At 36.4% G+C, this 13,089-nt stretch overlaps 1 protein-coding gene and 1 pseudogene across 3 annotated transcripts; one reads left to right on the forward strand and one right to left on the reverse strand.

Annotated features, from left to right (window-relative positions):
- The first annotated feature begins 1,802 nt into the window (after nt 1-1,802).
- LOC103323427 (cullin-4-like) lies at nt 1,803-5,974 on the forward strand (annotated as a pseudogene).
- An 826-nt stretch (nt 5,975-6,800) lies between these two features.
- On the reverse strand, nt 6,801-12,270 carry ATG18B (autophagy 18 B-like protein). 3 transcript variants are annotated; one of them, XM_008225366.3, is made up of 11 exons: nt 12,113-12,270; nt 11,956-12,029; nt 11,693-11,766; nt 11,508-11,617; nt 10,830-10,921; nt 10,593-10,705; nt 9,885-10,004; nt 9,480-9,625; nt 8,827-8,943; nt 7,887-7,952; nt 6,801-7,319 (listed from the first exon to the last, which is right to left on the reverse strand). In XM_008225366.3, exons 1-11 carry the CDS (start codon nt 12,172-12,174, stop codon nt 7,178-7,180), a joined length of 1,116 nt encoding a protein of 371 aa, XP_008223588.2. In that variant the 5' UTR covers nt 12,175-12,270; the 3' UTR covers nt 6,801-7,177. The 3 variants fall into 3 exon arrangements, with proteins under 3 accessions (XP_008223588.2, XP_008223589.2, XP_016646856.2); XM_008225367.3 differs by having other exon boundaries at nt 8,827-8,940; nt 12,113-12,269; XM_016791370.2 differs by having other exon boundaries at nt 7,180-7,319; nt 7,853-7,952.
- Nucleotides 12,271-13,089: the final 819 nt, after the last annotated feature.

Raw genomic sequence — 13,089 nt, forward strand, 5'->3', positions numbered from 1 at the left:
CATATGTTCGTAGGTTATCACAAAATCAGATTCGAAACAACAATGGATTGAGGAGGATAAAAGTTTCAAATTTTGTCGTAATCCAAGAGAACAGTGAATTTTTGGCCTAATGCAAAAGGACTAAAAAAAATTACAAATGATACAAGCGATATTGGGTGAAGAATGATGGAGGCGAAATTGGGGGAAAATTTGAAAGCATAACTTCCGGTGCAATAGTAGACTACCAAAAGATTAACTTATTGATTATGTTACAACTTCAGAAATAATATAAGACTTACAACCGTCAGCACATAAGGAATTATAAGAAGAAACCTAGGGACAAATAAAACTCAAACAACAAGAACCTTAATACAAAAGTGCATTTTCTCCATCCCTTGGCTTCTGAGGAAAAATAAATGAACGAATTAGTACATAAGTGAAAGCAGCCACCAGTGCTAGCAAGATAAACAAGCTAATAATCTCTAGTGCATCTTTCAGCATAGAAAATCCTTCTCGAGGATTTTCTTGAATGTTAATCACGTCGTATATTGGATATCTCAGTATTTGGAAAGCCGGGTCGAAGAAGTCTTCAACCCCATGAATAATCAGTCGTCCATCATTGTAAAGATCCCATTCAGTGACTTTTACTAGGTTAAGAGAAGCGTATCTGCTGGTGCCAGGTGGGGAAGTAACAACGAGAGGATGACCAGGCAGAAGAGTGTCAACCATGGAACCATGATGAAAAGTTGCCTCCATGGTATCTTTGTCGATCTTGAATGGCACAACATGGTACTTGAGGAGTGTCAATAGAGGCCGAGGATACTTGGAGTTCAAGAAAGCTTGGTGTTGTGGTTTATGAAATGGGTTGGCGTCAAAGCCTCAAGAACGGCTTCTAGGGTTAGTGACATGGCGTGATACCCTTTGTCAGAGAGCACGCTTGATACCAAATCAACGCTGATTCCTCCTGATGGTTTGGGTAGGTTTGGTTGTTCGTAGGGTCGGGCGGCTCGAATGGTTATGAAGAGAGTTGAAGAGAGAAGTAGAAGAAGATAAGTGTTGTGAGGGATTTGTTGGTAAAACAAAACCCGACGAGGGTGAAGCATATATACATATACAAACTATTAAGGCGGTCTTCCAAATTCTATCCTGGTTTAATCAAAATCGTAAAAGGATTTCATTTTCTTTTGGAAAACGGAATACATTCGTTTATCAAAATGTTATTAGAAGTCCTAAACGACATACAATTCTACAACCTAATTTTGGTACTTGTCTTAGTATCCATGTAGTGTGTGTGAGTTTATTATGCTATCGGCCCTCTTAATAGGAAAGATTCTATGAAAATATATATATATATAATGTCCAAATTTGTGGCATCTCCCCATAATGAAAAAAAAAAAAAATTAAAAACTACTACACTACGTACGTTGGTTTCGGAGAAGGTTCATATTGATATTGAGATAAACACAAGTAAATTAATATTTGTCTGAAAAGAAAAAGGCATAGAAATCTCTATGGTATTGGGATTGGGATTGGGATAAGGATAGCAATCAGTATATATAGCCTCACCCTTCTGGTTTCGTTTCACAGACTCAGATCCTATAGACGCAAGCAATTATATATAGCAACCTAGCAGCTTTGCCTTTTTTGTTTTCTTCTCCCATGGCTTCCAAGTTTGCGATATCATGTTTTCTCCTTCTACTTGCATCAACTCTCTTTATAACCATTCAAGGTGCCCAACCGTATCAAAAATACACCAACCCAAATCATCAGCCATAAATCTTGGTTGGGTGTCAGCTGTACTCTCTCACAAAGGCTATGGTGCCATGGCACTAACCCTAGAAACTGTTCTTGAGCCTTTGATCCGAACCCAATTAATCAACCACAGCACCACTCTTACGCTCTTTTGCCCTCATGACCAAGCTTTCTTTGACTCCAAGTATCCTCAGCCTCCTCCATTGACACTCCTCAAGTACCATATTGTGCCATTCAAGATCGACCCACATACCATGGAGGCACCTTTTCATCATGGTTCCAAGGTCGAAACTCTTCTCCCGGGTCATCCTCTCGTTGTTACTTCCCTACCCGGCACCCGTGCATCATACCCTTCTCTTAACCAAGTCAAAGTCATTGACTGGGTTCTCTTCAACAATGGACGACTCATTGTTCATGGAGTTGAAAACTTCTTCGATCCGGAGTACGACGTTGTGATTGCGAAAGAGGTCCCTTCTCGTGGATTTTCTGATTTCTGAAAGATGCGACATAGAATTGGTTTCTTAGGCATATTTGATGTTCAATATTATCCTTTGTATTATTAGGTTCCTGTTTTTTTTGGTCTGAATGCAAATATAATTGTAATTTTATTTCATTTAAATATGATTCACTTTGGTAGAAATGATTCGATGGATCAATAGAAAAGAAACAAAATGGAGAGAATTTGTTTCTTAAGTGAGCCAACATTTCACTGCTCTCGTACTATATGCATATCTATATCCTAAACTAACCCTAACCTCCAAGTAACCCGAACCATATATAGTGGACACTGTATTCTCCCATATTTCTCTCTTGCTCTCTTCTCACTTATATATTTCCAACAATCTTCACTCGCACTCGGGGTTCGCAAGACTTCAATCCCGCTCTGAAAAAGAAGGACGTCGTCGACTTTGACCTATACCTCTACCATGGCCTTTGTAGAAGATGTGAAGTCCGACTAGCCCTCCGAGCCTGCCGTCACGGGCAATTTGTACCAGAGAAAGTCCTCTGTCCGCCGTCAGCCTATGAAGCAGCTAGCGCGTCATGATAATCTTGGATCGTAAGGGTTCTCCTTCCCAAACGCCGTTTTCTGTTTGCCTAATTTTTCAATTCTTCTGTAACTGATAATAATTTCCAGTTTCTAGGTTATGTCTTGTTGTTTTCTATTTTGTATATATTTATATTCTTTATGAAACCCTCTCTCTCTCAACCATCTTTTAAGTCTAATTTTCTCTTCTAAAATTATGCATGTAGCATGGATTAATTGGTTATAAAATTCCTTCTCATGTTCACACATCCACCTTCACGTAATGCGTATATATACATATATATGCACACATAGCTTTTATTGAGGATCCCTCAAATAAGCTTATTTGAGTGACACTGCTTGTAAGGCCCACCTTGGATTGTATTTCATTAATCCAAACCTCTATTTTGTATATACTCATTCAAAGATCTCCTCTACAAAAAATCACTTGAATCCGATATCATTTGACCATTCAATTGAGTTATTGAAATTTTAGTACTTTCTTGAAGCATCGTGTTCGTTGATTTTATAGGACACAATTGGATATCGAAACGGTTTCCGATTTGTCTAATTTTTTGTAAGGATGATCTATGAATGAAGACCTAAAAAATATATGGTTTAGATTATTGGAAAAAAAAAATTTGGAGGGTACCCTAAAGGATGTCCCTCAAATAAAATTATTTGAGAGATCCCTCAATAGAAGGGGACTGTATATATATGATTAGTGTCTATAAATTTGTCTGACAATGTATGCAGATGTGAGGGAGTTTGAATTTGGATTAGCTATATATATGTGTGTGTGTGTGTATTTTTCTTCGTTTGTCTTAATTATAAGTTATTAGTTCATTTGGTCCTGCATGCCTAATAACCTTTGGGCAACCAACAAAGCTTTTCCCATGTCAGAAATTTGAATCTGATAGTTTCAATTTACAATACATGTTTATAGACCTCACTGACACATTTTATGTCCATTTATGCGTTTTGCCTCTACACAGCTTTCCCCACCATACCCGAAAATTTTGAAGAGGAAACTTGGACAGAGGTTAAGTCGGCCATTTCCAAGATATTCTTAAAGAAAGAAGCTGCTCTCCATTCTCTTGATTGCTTGAATCTTATTGAGGTAGAATCAACCACATTTCTATTTGTTTTAAATACAATAGCTTTTTGCAACTTGGATGCGTTATGACAAAACATGTAATATTTTCTCTTCTTATTCAGTCTATTAGTGAGGTTTCTCGGCTCGAGATGGGATCAAGTCGTCTTTATCAACGGATTCATGATGAGTGCGAGAGACACATAGCTGCAGAATTGGAATCCTTAGTTCAGTACCAAACCCCAGATTCTGTAGCTCTCTTATCCTGCTCGACACATGCTGGCAGGATCATTCCGAACGGATGTCCTTGATCAATCGTATTATGGGTTCAGCCTTATCTCCTTTTAGATTTGAAGGGAAACCAACACCAAAGCTGCCTAAATTGTGGGACATGGGGTTGCAGCTTTTCCGCAAACATCTTTTCCGATCTCCAACAGTTGAGTCTGATATCGTCACTTGCCTTTTAAGGATGGTCGATAAAGAAAGGGAAACTGTATTCTATCATTTAGCCAATGAGAAAGATTCTTTGTTGTGGGAAAGATTTTGACATCTGTTTACAAGTTCTTATAGAATAGATAGTGATTCTTTTGGTCTCTGAATGGTGGCGGAGGCTTTCTATGCAATCGGCAACTCAGCCATAGTTGGATATGAGGCTCCCGGTCATAGTCAAATATGACATTTCCGCGCACCTTTCAACATCCTGATCTTTGGTTCTAGCTAGTAACTTACAGCCTTGGTCTCTCTCTCTCCCCCAACCCTGACCCCGACCCCTTTCTACAATGAAGTTAGACATAAACATGTTTCCTCACGTCAGTGCATTTAGGTTCCACCATGTCCTCTTTACCCATGTTTCTATAGGATTTTCCAACAAGGTGCATCAAGATGTGAGACTTGAACGTTATCTGTTAACAAATTACAAGGCTTCTATTGAATTTTTACGTTTACTTTTTTGCAACTAATTAATCTGCAACGTTGTGGTTCTGATTTTCCAGATCAGGTGAAGATGTGGATAAGACTCTCCTTAGCCGTCTTCTGAAGATGTTTAAAGCTTTAGGAATTTACTCAGAAAGCTTGGAAACGCTTTATACCTTGAATGGACATCTGAATTTTATGCTGCTGAAGGCGTGAAATACATGCAGCATTCCGATGTTCCAGATTACTTGAAGCATGTGGAGGTGAGTAATCTCTCTCTCTCTCCTTTCAAATTGTTTTTTTGACAGTGATTTATTCAGATTAGTCCGCCCTGTTTTAACCCATCCTCCTAAGATGAGTTATGCCTACCTTTGTAATTTTTGTGTGACATATTGCAGACAAGGTTGCGTGAATAACATGAAAGATGTTTACACTATATGGATGCAAGTACAGAAAAGTCATTAGTTGGAATTGCAGAAAAGCAGCTTCTGGATTGCCATATATCCGCCATCCTCGACAAGGTTTTTAGCTGGTTATGATTGCGCCCTTAATCATTTCTCCCCTTATGTATTGAATTTAATTAATTATTGTTTCTGTTATATATATATATATATATATATATATATATATATATCTAGGGGTTCACAATGCTGATGGATGGGAGTTGCATTGAGGACCTTCAAAGGATGTACACTCTTTTCTCAAGAGTCAATGCCCTTGAATCACTAAGACAAGCCCTTAGCTCATACATCTGGAGGACGGGGCAGGAAATTATCACGTGTGAAAACGAAGATGAAGAAATGGTTGCTTCACTTTCAAAATTTAAGTTGTCTCTTGACACTATATGGGAAGAAAGCTTTATGAAGAATTTGGATTTCGGCAAAACCATTAAGAACGCATTTGAGCATCTGCAGGCCAAAAGACTGGATGTGGCGGATGTTTGTTATGGAGGAGAGAGCAGTTTCAATCAGGCTACTGAGTTGTCGTCAGAGAGGTCACAGGTCTGCCAAGTTCTTGGAGGCACTGGAGGAATTCGCCTCGACTAACTTGATATGAGGTCATACGATGAGTTTTCTGATGATGGACCAATGCTGGTGCAGAAAGGAGGGGTGAAAAAGCTTGCACCACCATGTCCAGCATTCAGTATAAAGAATGGTAGTTGTAGATTCATGTGCCCATAACTTTGCTATTGTTAATCAAATGTTCGTTCTTAGAAGTTTCTTGTAAAGATAATGGAGTAGATCAATGAAGTGCAGGCAGGAAAGTCAGTTTGTGGTTTAGACATCAGTTTTTAAAAAGATAAGAAACCTTTTCCATGGTTTTTGCATAAAGCATGCATCTCCAATAAGGTTAATAAATAGGGAATACAAATTACAATGAACAGAGCTAGCTTTTGTATGTATTCAACTTTTTTGTTCAAAATATTTTGGGGTGTTAACCGAACCCTAAAATTAGCTTTTGTATGTATCCAACTTTTTGGTTAAATGAACCCCAAATGATTATAATAAAAAAAGAGCCTAAAAGCACGAGAGAATCAAAGAAGGGACTCTTCCTAGAAAATGATTTAAATATGGAGCAAATTGTGAATTTGTTAGTTATAATTGAACTAACAATATTAAAAAAATGTGAAAGGAATGAAAATAGGGCTTTAGGCCCAAACCGGCTGAACCAAATCGAACTAAATGTCTTAAATTGGTTTGATTTGGTTCGGTTTCCTTCATGACTTTTATCAAAACCAAACCGATTCAAACCATTATATTGTAATTGGTTCGACCGTGATTTTGAGATGAAACCAATCCAATCCGGACCATAACTACCCCTAATCTTACCTATGGTATGTATGTTAACTTAAGCCCTAAAATGGTTTGAATTAATTTTGAACTTTTAGAAAATTACCCCTCCCACGTTATGAGAGCTTCAATACAAAAACAATTGTGCTGCTGGAACACAACGTCATTGCTCTTGATCCGATGGAAACATACACACTAACAATTGAGGGCACTTACAATTGATGACCATTACATAAACGATACAAAAGCATTTATGACCAACCAAATAATTACTTCTTTTATTGAAAAACTGTACCCGCTCGTTATGATCAATTTAGAGATACATATTTTGGGAAGGGTCAAAGGGTTCAACTATTCACATGTATATATGTAGAAATCTTCACTTTTATGCACACCACACAAATTGTTAACTAATCATATGTTATCTGGGACGAGATCCCGACACGAAATATGCCCAATACTAACCTACTGTTACCTTGTCATGTCAACAATTACTGCCCCCAATTTACATGATCCTTCAAGGCTTGTCACTAGACCTCGAAGCATACTAGCACAATTCTGTCTGCTGGGCTTGAATAATAGTGTGCACTTCCCCGAGTTTCAGAGATGATCCATTCAACACTTTCATCAGGAGCTGATGGCATCGTCTGAGATGACAGTCAGTAGCTTGAATTCACGCTCCAGACTCCATGAGAACTCATTCTGATTGTTGATGCTTAAGTTGTACTCCTGGAAGTACCCATTGTATGTTATAATGGAAATAGTTGCCCTGAAATGAAAGTCCAAATAGGAAGAATTCAAGCCAATAAGAAGGTAGAAATAATCGACAACTGTAATAAATAAAACATAAGCAGACAAACCTCAAAAAGAAAAGATTATTAAGTAGCTTTATTCAAACAGTATTCAAAACCTACACTGCACAAAGGTGTGAGGAATTTGTTGCCTCCACATCTTCCCCAAGAGTGCATATTGGTAAATAATGTACTTTTACTTATAACTCAGAGAGATGGCACGTCAAGTTTTTGTGGCCATCAATGAAAACCAGTTGATCACGAACCAGAAATTTAAACATGAGAGTTTGTACTTCAAACTAATTTAATCATTCATGGAAATCCAGCAGTAGTTCATGGCCCAATGAGAGCCACTCCTGTTGGGCATGTGAAAAACGTTTTGCATAAAAATGCTTTGTACATTATTTACTGTTGAGAACATTATTCAACTGGCTAATTCAGAACCCTAAGTTGTAGAAAGGGATTGAGAATGGGGAGGGTCAACAAAGGAATACCAAAGAAGAGACTTAACTTTATAAGACTACAGACAACAACCGGTAACGAACCTGCAAGCCACAATTTCTGAAGTTGATGTATCAGCAACCTTGTCAACCTTTCGAATCACGGCATAGCTGTTAAAAATTTTAAAAAAATAATTTTAAAAAATAAAACACTAAACTTGACTTTAGGAATTAATGGGCTAAAGATAAAACAATAGCAAGAAAGGATATTATATCAGAAGTGAAATCTGAATTGCCAAATGTCCACAACCCAGGTATGGCTTATGACCAAAATCCTAATCCATGGGCCAGTTGAAAGAATAAAGACCCACTCTTATAAACAAACTCCTTTGCTTAACTGGAAAGTTCACAATTCCACAGCAACACAATAATCATAATGTAAAATGGATTCTTATCAATAACTTCTCTTACTTAACTGGAAAGCAGTTCATAATTACAAAGCAGTCAAACATATTGTTGCTTCTTAAATCTCAATCTGCAACTCTGGTCTGTATTATATTCCAAAAGTGCACGGTGCACATTGTGCATCACACCGCAATGTTTTTGAAATTCACCCTTAAATACACCAAAAAGCCAATAACCAAAAGATTTCATAACAAACTTAATCTTCTATGGAACTTAGAATTAGCAACAAAAGACAAGGCTGGCCAGAAATTAAGGTGCATTTATCCAGACAATTGTTTCCACAAGGTCTGACAGAAGCGCCTATATCATAATTTAATATCAAAGACATGTTCAGTTACGTAGACAAAGACCGCACTCAATTTAAAGGAGAATCCATAAAGGACTGAACTTTTCCCCTAGAAGTAGAAAATAGAGTTTGAAACAACCAGAAGTCAACTGACTTTTAGAATCTGAGCCAGACTGCCCAGATAAGTCTCATCCCATTCACATGATATGCCATACCTATGGTGCTGTGTTGTCAGTAGACCAGTGGTAAAAATGTACTAATGCATACAGTATTGTAAGTTATAAACTGGTCCACCTTTTGACTCCTGCTGGTGCAGCATTATGAAGTACATCATGATGGGCTGGATCCAATGCATCCGTAACAGAGCCAGGTATAATTGATCCAAGAAAACTTCCTGATCTTTTGCTTCTGCTAAGAGAGAGAAATAAGAGATTTGAATTTACAAATGAAAATTAGAAGGATGAAAAAATATTCTCTAACATTGGAAAACATAAAGAAGTGTACTGCATGAACATTGTGAACACCAAGGATTTGAAAGGAACTGCCTCTTTATCTTCTTCTTTTGTAAATTCACTTTTTTGAACAGACTCTTTTATAAGTTTACTCGACACGAAGATTGAACAGTGAGACTTATGCAACAAATAAAATAAGGATTAATCATTTGTCAGAACATAATTTTATTAATACAGCTTTTCCTTTCTCTTTTAGGGCAACCGCAATTGCAACTAGCTGAAGGAAGATAAATACCAAATAAAAGAATAAGCAAATGCTACTGAAGGCCTAGAGCTTTACATATCTAAAGACATGAGAAAAGTGCAACAACATTAAGCAAATACGTGAGTCAGTTTCCTTATATATTAAGACTTAATGTGGTACATGCAACATCAATGTGCTAACTAAAGAATGTTCAGTTGTTACGAAAGGAAATGTTCAGTTTTAGTTCTCACCTTTGATAAATAGAGAACCCCAGAGAGAAAGCATGAACAGAACCTGAAGAACTTGTGCCCACAAGAATATCTGGCAGTTGCGTAGATGGCCCAAATGACAAAGAAAATATAGTTGAGGGATATGTCCCTCTTCGAAAGCTATAAGACTGCCAAAGAAGGATTAATTAGACCTCCATATTACTTGTAATAAAGTACAGTCAATTAAAAGTACTGCCACTACTTGCTTCAGTGGCTGTAGGTTATAAGTCAGGAAAGGAGATGATGGAACAGTAATTCTTATGCAGTATATAAATATACACATATGTTTGAGATCCAAGGTGCTGGTCAACAAATATTACTTGGATTTGATAAAAAGGAACTGTTTCCCTTCAATTTGATAAAAGAAATTCTTTTGCTATTCTTCACCTTAGTTGCTTCTGAGACTAGATGGACTCTTATAATGGTCCCCTGTTCAGATGCTGTTGCTATGTACGTCCCATTGGAAGAAAGAGCCATTGCAGCAAGTGGGGCTCGATGAGCATCTATCTGTAGTTCAAATTCAAGAAATATAAATATACATAGAATTAGGAGATGGAAAAAGAAGTATCTTTTGCTGCATATCTAATACAACTAAATAAAGGCATAAAATTCCATGAAGATTGATCCTTTATTTTTAAAATAAAAAATTCAATTCAGATACTCTTGAAATATGACTACATATTTTCAAAATGCAGTTGCAAAGCATCCTGATTCTTGAGGATTTGAAAGCAGGCATCTAAAGAAGCATGCTGCAGGATCCACTTTACACCATTTTACTTTTAATGTCTTCCGAAAAATAAAAAATAAAACATTTATTTTTCTAGTTTGTGTGCTTCCTCTACTGCATACTTTTGGCTGTGTAGATGAAACAGAACCATGAAAATTGATCAACAAGATAGAAGAGGAACAAAACCACAAATCTTCCACATTACTGGTAAAAAAGAACACTCAGGCTTATTAAAACAAAAGCTCTGAATTCATGTTGAAAAACATTTTTCAGAAGTATTAATTCATCTAGATAACAAAATGAAGTGACGTCATACATATTTTACCATCTTTCTGTCATGTATGAAAAAGAATATCATATTCCATAACCTCACAATGTAAATGCAGGTCCATGACATTGTACAACAACACAGATCCCTTGGAGATGCTAGCAGGAAGAGCCAAGAAGCACCCTTCCAAACTTGGAGAGAATGCACAAAGCCCTGAGGAGAATGAAAAAAAAACGACAAAAGATAAGTTATACGTAATAAGTTTTGAGGCAGATTGCTGGTTGAACAGAATGTGAATCCACATACTGGTACAAGAAGAAATGTGACCCAGTTTCACCTTTTAAATTTGGAATAGTATCAATAGTGTCCAAGATTCCAAGACTATTTATGTCATATACATATGTTTTGTCCTGTAAAATGACAACAAGTCTGCATTTCCCAAAAAAGCATATCAAAATCCTCAACAAGAAAGGAGAAAATATTGAAGTTCACTTAATAGATTAACAACCATCTCCAATGGGCTGAGTGAGTTCTGCACCACTTAAATGATTTTACAAAAGTATCAAAAAAATAAAGCATTTATAGTTTTTTTTTTATTGGAAAACAATGTATATAGAACATTAAATCTATGTACTTCCAAGTATTTGTACATACTTTTGCTGTGCCCATACATACCTATATGATTGCATTGCATAGATGCATGTAGAAGAACCAAAAAGGGTTAAGCAAACTAGAACTTCGAAATAATTCGGTACTTTAAAATGGGGGAGCATTATCACATGATAATTTTGTAAAATCTCACTATATAGTACAGAACCTCGATAACTGTCTTAACAAGTGTCTACAAGTGCCAAATATGCCAATTGTATTTGCTATGATATCTAGGCTCGAAAATTTTGTTAACAAATGAAATGATATATCATATATCAGCTTGAAACATCGAATTAAAGATTATTATGATAATTAACCAAGACAAATTCGTAGCACAAGCTCATGATGACTAATTTCGTGTTACCTTTTCTTATTCATGCGAACAGCAAGTATTGAAGTCAAAAAATTTAATTCTCGAAGAGCAGTTCCAGTTGTGGTGTTGAAGAGACAGAGACGCCGTGGCGATAAAGATGGCTGTAGCAGTCAGAATGTCAGTAAATTTATCATGATAGAATCCAATACTAACAACTAACTGATTACATTACATACCTCTTCACCAGCTCCAACAATGGCAAGAAGACTGGAGCTAAATAGCATTTCAACAATAACGAAAGCTCCAATAGCTAACCAAAAACAAAATAAAATAAGTAAATATTAAAATAAATGGAAACAGCCCACTACAGAAATCATTTTTTTTTTTTTAAACCTGCAGCATAATTTTCCATATAAACAAAAATTGAAAAATAAAGTGTAGTGCTTTTTTTTCTTCATAGTTTGATTCTGGGAAGCAATAAATGAATTCGATAACTTGCCTCGTTCGTAACAGAGCCTCCCTGTATTGGAATCGAATATTTTGAAGCCATCCTTTGTCCCAATTGCAAAGCAACTGACAAATTCGAAAGAATTACAAATTTCCACCAGAAAAATAAATAAATTGGAAAGAAAAAAAAATGTGAACTTTGAGTTTACCTGGTGTCTTGATTGAAGGAAGCGCAAAGGATTGGGTAAGAAGAGGAGGACTGATTGGCCATTAGAGGAATTCCTGGGTTCTGAAGCTTCCAAGTTGAAAGCTTCAGTCCAATTTGTATAAGCTTTGGGAGTTTATAAAGTAAAGCTTGAGTTCAAAACAAGGGAGACAAAGAAGACATTGGTGAAGACGGTCCCACTGTGACCGTGGCCCGTGGGTGGGCCATTGTTGTCCTGTGGGTGGACCCTGAGCCCATTAATAAATAAAAAGTGGGCTGTAAGGATTTTCAGTGCATCTAGTTTCAGAAATAAAATGCTAAAAGGGTAAATTACATTTTACTACCCCTAGATTTACCAAGTTTAACTTTTACTACCAAACTTTCGTGCATATAGATTTACATTTCCATCACTTATTTCTGTCTATTTATCTTTCCAGCACTTTCAACCTTCAAAATTTTTGGTGTTCTTCAGTTTTAGCACCTTTAATTAAGTTTTTATTTGGCTTTAAGTTTTATTGAAATTATTTAAATTATTTATCTTATTTATTATTGGAATTTTTCTTTATCTTTATTTTGGCCTCTTTAATTCAAGAACTTTACTTTCTTGTTATATACTTCCTAGCACTTCGTTTCGTTGCGTCCTATTTTTCCTCCACCGCAATAAGGAGCTAAAAGATTTACTATTTTAATTCATGCTTCAAAATAGATAATTTTGCATCTACGGGACCTAACCCAAAAAGATCAAATAAAAAATCTAACCATCCTTTACCTTAAGGAAATGAAAGACCCTTATTTGCTTTGCAGTTCAGTCATTTGATTTAAAATCAAATTTCATACACACATCATTTACACACTTCCATTCGGGTAACATGTCATGTATTTTGGTGGTGGCATGCCTACGCATTCAACTTAGAGAAAGGACCAAAGTACATTTGTGTTCGTAATGTAGTAAAATAAATTTATTTGGGCTCAATCTTTGCA

This window comes from Prunus mume, linkage group LG2, assembly GCF_029339155.1.
Source record: "Prunus mume cultivar Tortuosa linkage group LG2, ASM2933915v1, whole genome shotgun sequence".
NCBI lineage: Eukaryota > Viridiplantae > Streptophyta > Magnoliopsida > Rosales > Rosaceae > Prunus > Prunus mume.

Coding starts and splice junctions, on each gene's coding strand:
- ATG18B (XM_008225366.3), bottom strand. CDS start 12,174: ATGGCCAATCAGTCCTCCTCTTCTTACCCAATCCTTTGCGCTTCCTTC. Junction 10,706..10,829: donor TACTATTCCAAATTTAAAAG/GTGAAACTGGGT, acceptor CATTCTCCTCAG/GGCTTTGTGCATTCTCTCCA. Junction 7,320..7,886: donor TCAGAAATTGTGGCTTGCAG/GTTCGTTACCGG, acceptor CTTTCATTTCAG/GGCAACTATTTCCATTATAA.